The sequence below is a fragment of the Arachis hypogaea genome, chromosome 18 (genome assembly GCF_003086295.3).
Source record: "Arachis hypogaea cultivar Tifrunner chromosome 18, arahy.Tifrunner.gnm2.J5K5, whole genome shotgun sequence".
In the NCBI taxonomy this organism is placed as follows: Eukaryota; Viridiplantae; Streptophyta; class Magnoliopsida; order Fabales; family Fabaceae; genus Arachis; species Arachis hypogaea.
This window is the reverse complement of record NC_092053.1, coordinates 39271566-39289086: the sequence shown is the minus strand read 5'-3', so window position 1 is coordinate 39289086 and position 17521 is coordinate 39271566. Positions and strand designations below refer to the sequence as shown.

The 17521-nt window shown below is 39.3% G+C and overlaps 1 protein-coding gene and 1 non-coding gene across 2 annotated transcripts; one reads left to right on the top strand and one right to left on the bottom strand.

The window, feature by feature from the left end:
* Positions 1-3131: 3131 nt before the first annotated feature.
* LOC140181525 (uncharacterized) lies at positions 3132-16965 on the bottom strand. Its single transcript, XM_072225309.1, has 2 exons — positions 16371-16965; positions 3132-8968 (listed from the first exon to the last, which is right to left on the bottom strand). The coding sequence occupies exon 2, from the start codon at positions 6555-6557 to the stop codon at positions 3807-3809; it is 2751 nt and encodes a 916-aa protein (XP_072081410.1). The 5' UTR covers positions 6558-8968; positions 16371-16965; the 3' UTR covers positions 3132-3806.
* LOC112773412 (small nucleolar RNA R71) lies at positions 5869-5972 on the top strand. The gene has a single exon (XR_003187963.1). It is a non-coding gene; the product is annotated as a small nucleolar RNA R71 (small nucleolar RNA).
* Positions 16966-17521: the final 556 nt, after the last annotated feature.

The following is a 17521-nucleotide window of genomic DNA, read 5'->3' as shown; positions in this document are numbered from 1 at the left end:
CATAAAACAACTAAAACTAACAGAAAAATGCTAGTGAAACTAGCCTATGATGCCTTGGCATCACAACACCAAACTTAATACTTGCTTGTCCCTAAGCAAGTCCTGAGTTATTTGAGAAGAGAGTATGAAACAGAAAGCAATTACATTGGCTATATTAGCAAGCATTTGAAGTTCATCAGAAGGGTTTTATGCAGAAAGTTGCAGCATCACTTTTTCATACTTATCAGGTAGGATTATCACTTTTTCATTGCATCCATCAAAAATTGCTATGGCCTCTTGTTATTCTTATGTCTTTGGCACTTTTCTCTTCTTTGTTTTTCTTTTCTTTTTCTTAGAGCTTCTTTTGCTCCTTGTTTGCTTAGTGTCATGTGTTGCACAAGCCTTTGGCATTTTCTTTTTCTTATCAGTGCACTACACATATCCACTTTAGGCATTTTAGTTCACATGTCTTCTTGAGACATTGGTGCCCAGCACCTCTTTGTGTGACTAAATGTTTTGTATTTAGGTTGCTCTTGATAATGGACTTTTGGTTGATAATCCCGGGTTAGTTAACCCAAGTTACCAAGTGTTGAAACACTCCTCAGAACCTATTCATCCAAGCATATCCTTAATACATAAACACCACAGGCATTTGTCTCAGAAGTTCAAACCATAGGTACCTAGCTTATTTTCTCAATTTTTTTGCTTTTTGGTTGCCTTTTTCCATGGCTTTTTTTCTTTTTCTTTTTCTTTCTTTTTCATGGCCAAAGACATTTATTCATCAAGATCCATAGACAATTTTTACTTTCTACATAAAAAATGATAATTCTACACTCTAATTTTAGTGATCTGACTAAACAATCAAGCATGCATACCACCACTTAATTCTACTTGATTTGTCACTAATTTAGCCAAGTTACTTTTGTTCAAACTTTTTCTTTTATTTTTGGAAACAGAACAAGCATGGCACGCACTTGTTTAAGAAGGTGAAGTTATATCCAAACATCCAGGCATTCACTTTATTCAAAGCACTTAACAAGCACACATACTAAAAAAAAAAAAAAAAAAAAAAAAAACGACTCATAAAAAAAAAAAAAAAAAAAAAAAAAACTCCACATAACACTTAAATGACTTATGATGAAAACACGTTCATAAAGACAATTCACCAATTATCATTTGATTATTAAGGAACGAGACCACCTCTTATTTATTGCTTGGTTCTTCTTAATTCTTGGGATCCTGCTTCTTCTTGCTTCCTGCCTCTTTTTGACCACTTGTGCCTCCCTTGTCTTTTCTTATGAGCTTTTTCCAGAATCCAGCCTTTTTCATCGTTTCTTCCACTCCTTTTTCAAGGATCATTGCCTTGTTTATTTCTCCTTCTTTCCTCCCTTTGAAATACTCATCATAAGCTGGGAATGCTGGGTCCATCTTGTGTAGATGTTCCCCTATGTAGTTAAGCTTGATTTGCGAACTGATGTTGTAATCAGCTTGGACTGAGTATCTTGCATTCTGTAAAGTGGTGGCTTCCTTGATTGCCAAGACATTGGCATCTTGGTGTTGGCATATGTGGCTGAAGGATTCCTGTAAGTGTAAATTTTGTTCCCTTTGCAGATCGAAGAATCTTGATTCAAAGTTCCTTTGCATATCCATCATTTTTAGATGAAAGTCCTCTTGTCTCTCCTGAGACCTCATGTATTGTTGAGACATTCCTTCCATGATTTCCTGCATTCTGCTCATATCCATGGGGTCTCTGGGAATTCGTTGTCTTCTTTCAGGAGTTGCTTGCTCTTCTTGCTCTTCTTCTCTATCTTCTCCTTCCTGTCTTTCTTGTTCTGCTTCTTGCTCGGCTTCCACTTGTTGCCCTTCTTCATTTCTTCTTCTTGTATGTCTTGGAGGAGTTGGGCCAAGAGTCATTCTGTGCGCAGTTATGGCCAGTCCAGGATATAGCCAATTAGGTCTTTCATCCTCAAGTGGTACTTGGGCATCGATGCATAGTCTAATGATAGTGCTAGGGAAGTGGAGCCAGGATTCAGGGTCACTTTTCTCACTAAACTCTTGTATCTGTTCAGCAATGAGTTTATGAACTTTGATCTCTCCTCCAACCATAATGCAATGTAGCAAGATGGCTCTTTTAGGGACTATTTCTGAAGAGTTTGCAGTGGGTAGGATGGATCTCCTAACTATTGCATACCACCCTTTAGCTTCAGGTGTTAGGTCTCCCCTTCTCAAGACTCTTGGAGCCCCTCTTGTTTTTCTCACCCATTCAGCTCTGATGGCACAAAGGTCTTCAGCAATAGTTGTATAGTCAGGTTCACCTATCATCCTTTCTTCATAACTTGCTTGGCTGAAATGTATGTTTTTCAGGCCAAGAGTTTTCATGATTGCTTTGGGACTGAAGTCAACTTCCACCCCTCTCACATAGCTTTTGTATGTGGGGTTCTTGGTTTGATCCTCCCTTACTGCATTTGCATAAAACTCTTTCACCAAGTTGATGTTGATTCTAGTGATTGGCTTAGTTAGGAGCTCCCACTTCCTCTTTTTGATCTTTTCCCAAACACCTGGGAACTCATCCTTTTCAAGGTCAAAGGGAACCTCAGCTAGTACCGTTTTAGGTCTCATCCATTCGGCTTGAATCTCATGGAACACTGATCTGTATCTCCATGCATCGAATTCCCTGTTTTCCTCCATTGGCTGCTTGTCTTTTCTTCTTTTGTGGCTAGATGAAGCTGCCATTGGTTTTTTTTTTTTTAGTTTTGGTAAGTGACAAGCTAAAGTTGACAAGGTGAAGCAAGAAGTGTTGTTGGAGGTATGGTGAGGTTGTTTTCGGCAAGAGATAGTTATGCTATGATGAAGGAAAATGTGTATGAAGGAGAATTGGTGGTGTGGGACTCGTTCCCCAAGTGGTTCTTTATAGTGCCCATGAGTGAAAAATGAACGGCTAGGGTGGTTTGTGAAGGGTGGCTTGATGGTAAATATATGAATTGTAGATAAGGACGATTGGCTTTTCATTTTCTTGGAAGTATTCTGGATGCATTAGGTTGTACATGTAGCTTTCTTTTCTTGCAGAACTTCCTTTTCCCATGTGTTAGTTTCAAAGATTTGTGAATTTTCTTTTTGACCAAGCACGTACCTCCCTTTGTCTTTTTCCTCCATTTTTGTCTTTTCTTTTGTACCTGCACAAACAAACAAATTTGCTATCATTTTTCGGTCCATGTGAATTATGAATAGTATTTGCACATGTAAATCAATGCTTGTCTTTATGAGCTTATAGCCGTGACTTCTACATGTATGCACACTTATTATTTGGACACCAAACTTAGTGTTTGGTTAAGTCTCCTGATGACATGAAATCCATATTGGTTGTCCTTAATGAGTGTGCATAATTCTAATAAATCATAGTCACCTTGGCTCTTTGATTCTAAACAAAGTGACTACCCTAAGTAATTGAAACCAAAGTATTAAAACATGTGAATGGTATACTTGTCATGAATTTTGAAATCCAGAGGAACTTCTTGCTTTTCATAAACTGTGTTCAAAAAGAACACCAAACTTAATGTTTGGTTGTGCACCTTGAATGAAAGATGGAATTCAATTTGAGTAAGATTTGGGAGTGCCATCAGGCACACCAAACTTAGAGACCAATTGTAATTTACATGCAAGGTTTAGTGCGCTTAATCAATAGTTGTCCTGAGGATTCAAGTTCATGCATAAGAAACCATGCTTTATTAGATGTAAAGCAAAGCACTAAAGATTAAGGATACTAAAAAACATGGGTTGCCTCCCATGAAGCGCTTCTTTAACGTCACTAGCTTGACGGTTGTCCCTTGTTAGGGTGGATTGTAGTGCTTGACGTCTTCTCCTCTCACTATGAAAACGTCCCCACTTGATTCATTCATGACCTCTAAATGTTCCATAGAGAGAACTTTCCTGATTGTGAACACTTGAGGGAGCTGGGAAGGAATGGTTTTGAGGCCAGGTGGGATTGGCAGATAATGACTTGATATCACGTTATCTCCCGGAGAAAAACCTTCAGTGGGAATTTTCTTGTTTCTCCATCCTCTTGGCAATCTCCCTATCACTCTTCCCTTTCTCTTGAGGATTTCTTCATTGACCTTAATGTCAGGAGGATCCTTCTGATCTGTTTCTACTGATTCTTGTGGTTCTAACTCTTGCAACTCTTGTTTGCCTTCCCATGACTGTTTTAGAGTCTCAGCTTCTGGATTACTTTCCTCCAAACACGGATGGCTACTATCATCTTTAGGCTTTTCAGGTTCTGGTTCAGGCTCAGATGCAGGTTTGAAGACTTTGAAAATGAGCTGTTCATCATGTATTCTCAGAATTAGCTCTCCTTGTTCTACATCTATGAGCGCTCTAGTAGTGGCTAGAAATGGTCTGCCCAGAATGATAGGGTGTAAGTAGCTTTCCTCCATGTCCACAATGACAAAGTCTGTGGGGAAATAATAATCCCCCACTTTCACCAGCACATTTTCAACTACCCCTTCAGCTTGCTTCTGAGTTTTGTCAGCCAGTTGTATGATTACATCAGTGGATCTCACCTCATTCAGTTGTAGCCTCTTCATAAGAGTTAGGGGCATCACGTTTATGCTAGCTCCTAGATCACAGAATCCTCTGTCAATTTTTGTTTCCCCTATGATGCAAGGGATATGAAAACTTCCTGGGTCCGTTTTCTTAGAGAGTGTGTCCTTCTTGATGAGAGCACTGCATTCTTTGTTCATTGTTACCGTTTGTCCTCCCTTCAAAACTCTTTTCTTGCTTAACAATTCCTTTAAATACTTGATGTGTGTGGGCATTTGATGAAGAATCTCAAGAAAGGGAATATTGACATGAAGAAAGTTAAATGTCTCTAGAAACCTTGAATAGGTTTTCCTTTTTTCACCTCCTCCTAACCTCTCAGGAAATGGTGCTTTTGGTTGGTATACTTCCATCATGCCTTTTTGCAGTTCCTTGGCTTGCTCAAGTCCACCTTCTTGCTTAACTTCTTCCACACCTTCCTTCATTATGGTGATGGCTTTGCATTCTTCCCATCTTACTCTCTTTTGTTCCCCTTTAGGATTCTTTTCTGTGTCACTAGGGAACACTGCAGTTGATTTGGGTGCCTGTTGAGATAGCTCTCCTACTTGAGATTCCATCCTTTTGAGTTTTTCACCATGGTTTCTTAAGGTAGTTCTCACATCATCCCTGAAGCTCTTCAGTTCAATGATGTCTTGACTCATGGTTGCCATAATTCCTTCTATTCGATTTAATTGATCTTGAAATTGTTGGTTCGGATTAGGTTGGGTATGTTGATTATTTTGGCCATGATATGATGATTGGGGGTAAGTGTTTTGTGTGGCTTGGTATGATCTTTGGTTGGAGTTTTGGTATGTGGAATTGTTATGTTGGTTGTGGTTGTAAGGTTTGTGGTTTTGTGGTTGGGTTTGTTGGTTTCCCCACCCAAAGTTTGGGTGGTTTCTCCAGCCTGGGTTGTAAGTGTTGGAATGTGGATCATATGATTGCCTTTGTTGGTTTCCCACATAGTTAGCCTCATCCCAATCACCTCCTTCAATGCCTACTTCCTCTTGATCTTGTGTGTGTATTGCAGCCACTTGCTTTGTTTCTAATTGCCTGGTGAGCTCTGCTAGTTGCTTGGCAAACACCTTGTTTTGGGCTAGAATTGTATCAACATGGTTCAGCTCCATGACTCCCTTAGTGTTGTGCCTTTCTGATGCATAGTAGTACTCATTCTCAGCCACTGTCTCTATCACTTCAATGGCTTCTTCCACAGTCTTTTTCTTGTTCAATGAACCTCCTGATGAATGGTCTACAGCCTTCCTTGATTCATAAGAAAGCCCATCATAGAAGATGTGCAATTGCACCCAATCATGGAACATGTTTGGTGGGCATTTCCTTGTCAAGTCCTTGAATCTCTCCCATGCCTCGTAGAGGGTTTCACCATCTTGTTGTCTAAAAGTCTGAACCTCAGATCGAAGCCTATTGACCTTTTGTGGAGGGTAGAAACGTGCCAGAAACTTGCTTTCCACCTCATCCCATGTTGTTAGACTCCCCCTTGGGAATGATTCCAGCCACTTAGCTGCTTTGTCCCTAAGTGAAAATGGGAACAAGAGCAGTTTATAGGCATCTTCCTGGACTCCATTGGACTTCACAGTGTCACAAATTCTCAGGAATTTTGTGAGATGTTGGTTTGGGTCTTCATTAGCACTTCCTCCAAAGGAACAATGATTTTCCACCAGTGATATTAGCTGTGGCTTGAGCTCAAAATTGTTGGCCTGAATGGGTGGTTTCTGGATGCTACTACCACAATTCCCAGAGGTTGGGTTTATGTATGAACTAAGAACCCTCCTCTCAGGGATGGCATCGTTTCCATCAGCTCTCTCATGGTTGTGAACTTCTCTATCCATGTTGAGATCTAAAGCTTCCTCAAAATTGTCCTCAGATTCTCCTTCAGATTCCTCTTCTCCCACTACTCTCTTCCCTCTTGCTTCCCTTCTAAGTCTATGAAGGGTCCTTTCCGGTTCGGTATATGGAGGAGTTGATGTCTCTCCTCTCCTACCTGTCATACAAGAACACAGCTCAAACACAAACAAGTAAAATACTCTTGGTTAATGGAAGAGTATGGTTAGATCAATTGAGGAATTAAATCAAACAGTTAGTGAGTCAGTGAGTTAGTTGCATGAATTTAAAGGCATAACGAAGGAAAGCATGTAACCAAGTGCAGAAATTAAAATTCAACAAGTATCTAGAACAGAATTAACAAAGCAAGAGAAAATTGCTCAATCTAGTTAGCTTCCAATTTGAGAATTGTCAATCGAAAACCAATCCCCGGCAACGGCGCCATAAACTTGATGCGCATAAACTTGTTATGCTACGATTTAGGAAATTGCACGATCGGCAAAATTCCTTCCGGCAAGTGCACCGGTTATCGTCAAGTAAAAACTCACAATAGAGTGAGGTCGAATCCCACAAGGATTGGTTGAGTGAGCAATTCGGATTAGAAGTGTGTTCTAGTTGAGCGGAATTAAGATTTAGATGAGAATTGCGGAATGTAAAATTGGCGGGAAAAGTAAATGACAAGAAATTGAAATGGCGGAATCTTAAATTGCATGAATTAAAGAGCAGAAACTAAATTGCTGAAATTAAAAGGGATGGGGTGATTGCATGAATTTAATTGCAGAATGTAAAGAGAAAGTGGTAGATCAGAAATGGGGAATTCATTGGGTTTAGGAGATATTGAAATCTCCGAATCAAAACATGTAAATCTCTTCTTCAACCAATGCATTCATTGAATTTTGCTTGGCAATCTTATATGATTGGATCCCAATTCCTTGGCTCACCAATGCTCTCTAAAAACAAACAAATTCCCAATCCCTTGGTTTAAATGTTCATAAGAAGAGATGATGCTTGATCACTGATTATACCACACAATGTCATGAACCACAATTTGGTAGGATTACATGTCACAATATCCATCCAAACCCCAATCCAATCCACTGTGAGAAAGCTTCTCTAGCATGAATCCTCCATTCCTTTCCCAAGGCTCCGAAGGATTCCAAGTATGAGTAGTTTCTTTCCCAAGACAACTACTCAATGGAATTAGATCGAGAAGCTTTCTAACAAAATTCAAGAGAAAAGATTGAAGAAGAAGATAAACTATTATTGATTCATTGAATTACAATAGAGCTCCCTAACCCAATGAAAGGGGGTTTAGTGAATCATAGCTCTGAATTCAATTACAAAGAAAAGGAAAACTAGCTAAAAGTGAAAGTAAAGTCCCCTCTAACTTAACTTCTATCCTATTTATACACTTTCTATATTGAGCTTCAGTTGTGCTTCTTGGGCTTTGAGGCCTCTCCTTGCTTTCCTTTTGCCTTGGGTTTATGATCCATAATCTTGATGAGGTTGTTGATCCAAATCCTGTAACATTTATTGAGCCAACTTAGTGATAATCAAATAATGACACATGACTCAATAAATTGAGATTTCAAACTCATCAATCCTTCAGGCCCAATCCCATAAACCATGATATTCAATTGGGTTTCATACCAAAGTAAGTTTAAGTTAATAATTGTGCTCAAAGACTAACTTAAATCACAATATTTTTGGCCCAGAAACCTTTTTCAAGAGTGGCGTTTAAGTTGTAGTTTAAGCTTAAACTGCAGCTTAAACGCCAGACACTTCCAGTGAGGCCATTTGTAGAAGCACGTTTAAGCTTCAGTTTAAGGTTAAACTGAAGCTTAAATGTGGAAATGGAAGAAGGTAGCCCTGGAGAGTCATGTAGTCGAACACGTTTAAGCTTCAGTTTAAGGTTAAACTGAAGCTTAAACGTGGAGATAGGAAGGGCAGCCCTGGAGGTCGAACACGTTTAACCTCCAGTTTGAGGTCAAACTGGAGGTTAAACGTGGAAAAGGGTGGAGGCATACTGGAGGTCGAACACGTTTAACCTCCAGTTTGAGGTCAAACTGGAGGTTAAACGTGGAAGCTTAGAATGGTGGCCCTGGAGGTGTCGAACACGTTTAACCTCCAGTTTGAGGTCAAACTGGAGGTTAAACGTGGAGATGGAGAGAGCAACCCTGGAGTAGAAAAGCTATCGAACACGTTTAAGCTCCAGTTTGAGTCAAACTGGAGCTTAAACGTGGAATGGCCCCTGGTACTCTTCCTGGTTCTGGCGTTTAACCTCCAGTTTGAGGTCAAACTGGAGGTTAAACGTGGAACTCCTCCCTGGGTGGCATACTCATTCTGGCGTTTAACCTCCAGTTTGATGTCAAACTGGAGGTTAAACGTGGAATGCTCCTTAAGTGAGGCTTTTCATTCTGGCGTTTAACCTCCAGTTTGAGGTCAAACTGGAGGTTAAACTTCAATCCCAGCATTTCTTATCCTTCATGATTTTGGCGTTTAAGCTCCAGTTTAGGCTTAAACTGGAACTTAAACTCCACATGTGATATTCAAGCTTCCTTGCTTAGCCTCTTCTTCCCTGAAATCATCCAAACAATTGCATCAAAGTCTTGCAAAATTTCATGAGAAATCTTTCATTCATAGCAATTAAGTAATAGAACTAAAACTCATGGAATTTGCATCAAAATCATATTGTTTGGATGGTTCATTACTTTGTTCTTCATTTAACCATTTTTGGTTACTTTAAGCTCAAGAAAATGCATAAAACAACTAAAACTAACAGAAAAATGCTAGTGAAACTAGCCTATGATGCCTTGGCATCACCTGTAATCCACACAGAGTCGCATACTTCCATCTTTCTTCTTTACCAGTAACACTGGAGCTCCCCACGGGGAAACACTTGGTCGGATAAAGTTCTTACCCAACAATTCCTCTAACTGAGACTTTAGCTCGGCCATCTCTAACGGTGACATCCTATAAGGAGCACTTGAGATTGGTCCCGCCCCAGGCACCAATTCAATAGCAAACTCGACCTCTCGGTTAGGTGGAAATTCCTCAATATCATCGGGAAACACTTCCGGAAACTCACACACTACCGGAATCTGATCCAACCTTTGATCATCACCCGAAACACCCGCGGTTAACAACAGGATACCCTGACATTCGGTTCCAGAACAGTTCACCATCATTGAATTCAAGTAATAATTATTCACCACAACCGGCCCTTCTGTATCCTCCGGCATAAAGTACACCGACTTGGTAGAACAATCAAGCAGGACATGGTTTTCGGATAACCAGTCCAATCCCAAGATAAGATCAAGACCGATCATCGGTAAGCAGATTAGATTATGGACAAAATCACGCTGCTTGAACCTAAACGAAACTTTCGGGCATCCTAGTCTAGTTACCATGGCTTCATGGGTAGCATTATACACTTTTAAGTCATAACCTAAGGTTACGATCTTCAACCCTAACTCATGGGCTTTCTCAAATGCAACGAATGAATGCGATGCTCCCGAATCAAATAAAGCATTTAAAGTTTGACCAGCCATTTCACAGTTACCTCGAATGAGTGTCTCGGATCCCTCTGCACCCACAGCTGAGGTGGTGAACACCCGACCAGTCTGTTGTGATTTCCCAGCACCTTGCTTTTGCTTCTCTGGACAACTTGCGGCTTTATGCCCCGCCTTTCCACAATTGTAGCACAAACCCCATCCGGCCTTGCATGGTACTCCCGAATGGTGACTCCCACACCTAGTACAAGCTTGTTCATTCTGAGGTTGCTTCCCAAACTTCTTCCCTTGGAAATTGTTGTTGTTGTTGGGCCTCCTGAAAGAGCTTCCCCTCTTGAAAGACGGACCTCTAGGTGCAAAGCCCTTCCCTCGGTTCTGTGGAAATGAACCTTTGTGACTCCCTTTCTCAGTGGTTGCCCTTTTCACACACTCCTCAGCAACCCTACACTTGTTCACTAATTCGGAGAAAGTCCTAATCTCCATTGGTCCTACTGAACTGAAGATATCACTACGGAGTCCTCCTTCATACTTAACACACTTCCATTCCTCATATTCCACCGGAGTCCCTTGGCACATACGAGAGAACCTGAACAGCTCCTCAAACATGTCAGTATACTCTGATATGGACATAGTACCCTGCTTCAGCTGTAACAATTCAAGTTCCTTAGCCGTCCTAGCAGAAGTCGGAAAGTACTTCTTATAGAACTCTTCTTGAAAGACATTCTAGGTGATATAGTCATCACCCTGCTGCAGAAGACGTCGGATGCCTTGCCACCAATGCGACGCTTCACCGGTGAGCATATAAGTGGCAAACTCGACACGCTGTCCTTCAGGTACCACTTGTGCTTGTAATGCTCGCTCTATAGCCTGAAACCATGTATCAGCCTCAGTCGGGCCAGTAGTTCCCTTGAACTTAGGCGGATTAACCTTCAAAAAGTTTGCCAAGGTCATCGGACCCTGAACTCCACCTCCATCATTACCATGGTTGTTCATCTGCTGACCAAGAGCCTCAGCAGTGGCTTGCATAGCAGCAGCCATGTTCTCCAACGCAGCCATAAAGTTCACCGGGTCATTAGGGTTATTCTCCGGTGCACGAGCATTCGTACGACCTCTCACACTACCTCTACCGCGTCCACGAGGCGCCATCTGGTTCCTATACACACCCAACAATCGATATTAAGTTGATCAGTCTCAATATCGGAAGTCTAGTGCTTCAAAGTCCCAAATGCATGCTCATGAACGTTTATGCCAATTATATCAAGCAGATATACTAATAGCACATAACACACACACAGAGAATGCACAGAAGCATAGTCAGTCCATCCCTCAGGCTCTATAGGAATGAACTGCTCTGATACCATAATGTAACACTCTACCATACAGAGTCTTATGCTTAAGTCATAAGACAGAGATGGCAAGGTATTACGACCTCTAAAACAAAAATTTAGTACGTATAGTAGTATGAATAATTGATTATAACTAGGAGCCTTTGTAGAAAAAGGGGTAAACAAAAACCGTAACTCGAACGCGCAACACTCCGATCGATAACGTAACGAGAAAAAGATAAGCTAACGCAAGATCATATATATAAAGAGTGTCAAAAACGGGAATATCAAGACTCAAAATCCGGCTGCGAAGATAACCGGTCCGAGCATAATAATATATACATATAATAAAATAAGGAAACCCCAAAGGAAACCCAAAGGGACACAAATACATACAACCTATTCTCCAAAATCCCCTCTAGAAGGAGTCATCACAGTTTGTATTATTTAATGGAGATAAAAGTATCTAAACAAGATATATAAACCAAAACAGAGTCCCAAGAACAAAGGATCTTCGCTAATCCAGAAGTCTCCAGCATGCCTCAACGAGAAGCCTCGCGTCCTGCATCTGAAAACCACAAAATCCGCATGGGTGAGAACCAGAGGTCCCCAGCACGGTAACAGCTTCCACATATATAATACATAATAATAGAGGAAAGCCAAAGGCAATCCTAGAACTTCCTCCAGATAATATCAAAGCTTATAAACAAGCTAAACCATATAAGGGTATCTGACTAAAGATTCTTCAGTCTAACTAATACTTCCCTTTCCAATTCCTTCAAACCTCCCAACCACCAGCAGGAGTATATAATAGCAAACACAATTATATCAGACAAAGAATATACAAATAGGAGCAGTTAAGACATTTAGACAATTAGCAAGTAATATGCAGTCAAATAGGCAATCTCAAACAATTCACATAGTATGCATATGATGAATGCCTGTCCCTAGTGGCTGATGATATCATCTGTCGGTTATAGAGCCAACCCGACAAGTCCTGGTAGCTAACCATTGGACTGTCCCTCTGTCGCGCATCCCCAACTCGAGTTATACTCGTTATAAACTTGATCATAAACATGATCCATATCCATCACCCTCACTGGTGAATATTTCGGGGGCGAGCTCATCCGGGTCTTTCACAGTGCCCGGCCACACTTACGACATAGGGTCAACAGAGTCTCGAGCCTCCACCTAGAGCACGTGGTGGCTAGCCACTGCTTCCTCCCAGGGATCTCGTGCCTCTGATAGTGGAAGTGCAAATCTCAATTATCAATAATTCAGCATAAGCATGCATAAATTCTCATCCATGGATCAACATCCATATCAGCCATCCGGCTCATGGTTCAGTCCAGAACCAGCCAATATTCATATTATACACAGCCATTCCGGATCACGGTTAAATCCATAACCAGCCGTTTCAGTAGCAATTACAGCCTTTCGGCCCATGGCTTAACAAGCACTTCTACCACCATCCTCCGCATCTCACATAATCATCTTGATCCTCATTGATCATTCATTTTTCCCTTGCTTCACTCGCAAGTTACCTCATTCACTAGCCCCTTTTTAATAGCTAGGCATGTCATAATGATTTAAGACATAAATGGTGAGATCGGAGGCTTAGAAGTATGAGATTTGGCTTTTAAAACTCAAAAATCAACTTTGGGATGAAAACAGGGCCACGCGTACGCGCACTCCACGCGCACGCGTGGATGGCCTCAAAAACTCATCGACGCGCAAGCGTCATGCACGCTAACGCGTGGATTAAAGATTTGCCAATCGACGCGCACGCGCCAACCACGCGTACGCGCGGGTGTTCTCGTGCCCCAGGCACAACACTGGCACAGTTCTGGCATAACTCTCTGGAAAATGGCTGGGCATTGGGTGCAGCACAATCGGCGCGCCCGCGCACATCACGCGCACGCGTGGATGGCGCTTTCTGGAAGATCGGCGCGTACGCGCCAGGTACGCCCACGCGCAAGGGGTCATTCTGCTAAAAATTTTCTAAGTTAAAAGCTGCAGAATTCACAGATTTAAACCCCAATCTTCCAACGGACATAACTTCCTCATTTTAAATCGTCTTTCACCCGTTCTTTGAACGGCATGGACATCCCGGATCCAATTTCATTTCTAAACAGATTTGGTACAAAACGGAGATCCGTAGTCCAAGTTATGTCCCGCCAAAGTGTGCCCAAAAACCATATTTTCATACAAAACCACAAAGTGCCAATTTCAAAACAAGCCATTTCCAACTCTTTTCAAAACCAATCAAAACATGCCAAGTTCATCCCGTTTCTTTGAAATCAATCAAAATATATCAAATTCAACATCAAGCCTCCTCAACTCACACATTGACACATTACCACAAATTACCAAAATCACTATCTCATCATTTTACCCCACTTCACCCAAGTGGCTCAAACTCAAACACATTGACATATCATATACTATTCCTCATGCCAATTCTCAACAACACCAATTCCAATAAATTATTATTGTACACAATCAACATCATACTCACCATCAACATGGTTCAACCCACAATTCAACCATAACCAGTCATCAAGTATATATATCACAACATGCATATTTCTCATACATCATACCACTAAGGCATTAATAATCATCATCACATATATGACCACATCATATATCTCAATCATTCAACAACATCAACAATTCAATGCCTATCTTAGGGCCTCTAGCCTAAGTATTTCCTACCACATTACATATTAGATACGGGAAACCGAAACCATACCTTAGCTGATTTTCCCAAGCTCCCCCGGAGCACTTCCAAACCACTTATCCACAAGCTCTCAAGGCCTCAACACCTCCAAGAACAGATTTTTCACCACCAAACCCTTTCCAAGCTTTTCAAAGTCACCAATCAAGCTCCAATACCCACACATACACAACCTAAGCCACAACCATCATACTCATACACAACATCTCAAAACCCAAACATCATAGAACAACAAAATCACACTAGGGTTGAGAATCTTACCACACCCAAGGTCCAAGGAGACAAGATTAACCTTCTCCTTCAAGAGAGTTGGGTCCTATAACATCAAAGAACCCAAAATCTCAACATTTTACCCATGAAACTCGAAAATAAGGGCTGGAATTTCGAACAGAAACACATGGCTTACCTCAAGATTAGTTGTATGGGTTTTGTAGAGCTCTCCGCGGTGAACGCGTGGCCGCAAACGGAGCGGCAATCGGAGCTCTAGATCAAAAGTTATGGTGGTTTGAAGATCAAGTGAGAGATAGAGGTTTGAGAGAGTGTTCTTCCCCCATTTCCTCTCTTTTTCAGCGTGTTTGGTGTTGTGTGAGGAGAGAGAGAGTGCTGAAAACTAGGGTTTTGATTTAGTTATGTTGGGCCAAGGGCCCACTTTGGGTCCGGTTGGACCGGTTTGGCCCGTTCGGTCCAATCTTGGTCCGATTTCCATAAAATTGGTACCGAAATTCTCGTCTCAATTTCCTCTATCATATTAAGCCATAAAAATATCATTTTAGGCTTTCTAGAATAAATTCTCATTTATGGGTTAATTAGCCGTTAATTAACCGGGCTTTACATTATATACTATCATTAATTTACCACCTAACACATTGTGCAGACCTCACTCTAGTTAAAACTTATAAATCGTTCTTTTGAATCTGTCATGGATTCATAGTGCTTTTGGTTGTGATTGTTATTGATGAATACTGAATACATGAAGAAAACAATAGAGAAATTTACATTTCAAGCTCATAAGCTTCTCAGTCAAATCCAGGAAGCAGAAAGACCGGAATTTTTGTTTAATTGTTTTACAAGGTACGATTGGTTTCTTAAGATATCTGGCGTAATTGAACTTGAAAATCGTTTAAACTGTCCAAAATATAAATACTATTAAAACAATTGTTATTATATTAAAAATGATTTAAAAAATGATCAATCTTGCTAGTTTCTGATACAAAACTTTCTTGGCTATAGCTGCTTTCTTGCATACAAAAATGGGAAAGAAAATTTGACTCACTGAATTGGAACAGTTTTTCCTGGCGTAGCTCCTAAATCCTACTAATGAAGCCTTGTTGAACTTACTCCACAATTACTCAACTCTTAACACACTTGTTTCACTCATTGCAAGTCTAGAAACTCTTGCTTTATCTCAGACAAAAAAAAAAAAGCAATAATAATAAATGCAACGTCCAGTTCTATGCTTTTTCTAGATATATAATACAATGGATAACTTAAACTCAGTCAACATGTTCAGGAACCACCCTTTCTGGAGTAATGTTTGTGCCGTAGCCCATGGCTATAAAAATGTACAATTTGTGTCTCTTCTATGTTGTATCCTACTTTCCTCTTATACTAGTGTTACTTGTTAGAGTCCAAAATTGTTCAGATATAAAGTCTGGGCGGGAAGCTTTTATTACAAGAAATTAGACATCGTTCACCTCAATAGCTAGCTTTTAGAGTTGAGTTACTCTAACAATACTAATCGCTCTATAAAAAAAAGGGAAGCATCGATACCCAAAAAGTGTTGTAATGTAGGCAGCCTAACATGAGGCAGACAACACTTACAGATTTCATTTCTACGACTTGAATTCGTGGTTACAGTGTTACATATTAGTTCTGATGTAAATCCTAATTCAGTTTTATGACTTCTAATTATAGTGTTTGTAATATTATAGTCATGTAAAGTATATTTTGTTGGTTGTAGATTACTCCATATTTATACCAAAAATATAATACTGTAGTGTTTCAAAATTATAATCTGTGATTCTTTAATTCTAAATCTGGGGCCTATTTTATGTGGCAGGAGTGCTTGACTATGCAGCATTATATTTAGGACGAAGTAAACAACCATCCAAAGAAAAATAATCCAATTCTTAGAATTAAGAGTGCAAGAAACTGAACAACTATGCTTATATTTTCTCCAGCAATTCAATAAAAAAATGACATTAACATTAACATTGGTGTTCCCTGTTATTGCAAGGCATAATAATTTTTGAATCAGAAGTATATATGAACTACACAGGAAGTATATTCTAATAGGATCAATAAAATGGGGAAACATATAATCACCAAAATTCTTTTTGAACAAACAAGAATAATAGAAAACAAGAAACAAAATAAGATAAAATAGCTTGAGCAGATTGTTACCTTTAAATTGATAAGGACTACTCTGATTCAAATTCTTATAGTCACTGATGAACTTTGTTGGGATTATTTTACCAAAAATCACCAATCCTGCTTTCTCAATCAACTATTATAAGCCACATACACACCCCAGAACAAAGCACCATATTTTCCTTTAATGCTTCTTTTCTCTTTCACCAAATCTTTATCTTCCAAACACAGAATTGGTCTCCAACTTGATTCCATGTATTGGGCTTAATATTCAAGAGTAACATTTCACATGTACTCTCAAGACCCAAACATCTTCGCCAAACTTTTTGAACAAATTGATGAAAGTATAAAGCATCGATATGAATGTTTTGGACTTGAGAGCACATTTGAAAGGTTTCACTCATATGTAAGGCCAGTCAATGGAACAAGGATGGTGTTGCAATTCCAAAGTGTTTGGAAGTGAAGCATTTTGAGTAGTGACTTGAACATAACAATGAAGAGAAAAAAGAAGAAAAAGAAATTGTAAAATGTGGTACAATTCCGTGTCCATATTGAGTAAGTGGCCTATAATAAGTTCACGGAGAAGAGGAATAAATAAGCCATGTTAGCAGCTCAAAGAGTGTGGGACAAAGAAGGTAAAACCGTTTTTGAGATATTTATAGGGCCTTTAGTGTGAAATGAAAATCGGGCATACTTTTTGTATAACTATTGAACTTATAGTTAATAATGATAATTCGAGTAAATAGTTTTTAATTTTAGAATAATGCAATTTCTAAAAGATAAAAAAAAAAAAAAAGTTAAGAAGGAAAATGAATGAATATGACTTGCAACATAATTAGTCTAAAAAATATTATTCTTTTTATATTAGAACATTTATTATTTTTATATTTTGATATATTGAAAATAAAAAATGCTATATATTATTATATATAATAAAATCAGTTACCATAATATATATTATTTAACTTATTTATATGTATTTTATACTAATAGTTAATTTTAATGACTGATTTTAGTATGCATCTAACATGATTGATTTAAAATTAAATATGTTATTAAGTTACATATACTTAATAAAATTTAAAGGTTTTATTGATATGTACTCTAAAAATATATTTTAAAAGTATTAAAAAATATTTTACCAAAAATATTAATACATTAAATATATGAAAAATTTAAAATTT

Coding starts and splice junctions, on each gene's coding strand:
- LOC140181525 (XM_072225309.1), bottom strand. CDS start 6,557: ATGACAGGTAGGAGAGGAGAGACATCAACTCCTCCATATACCGAACCG.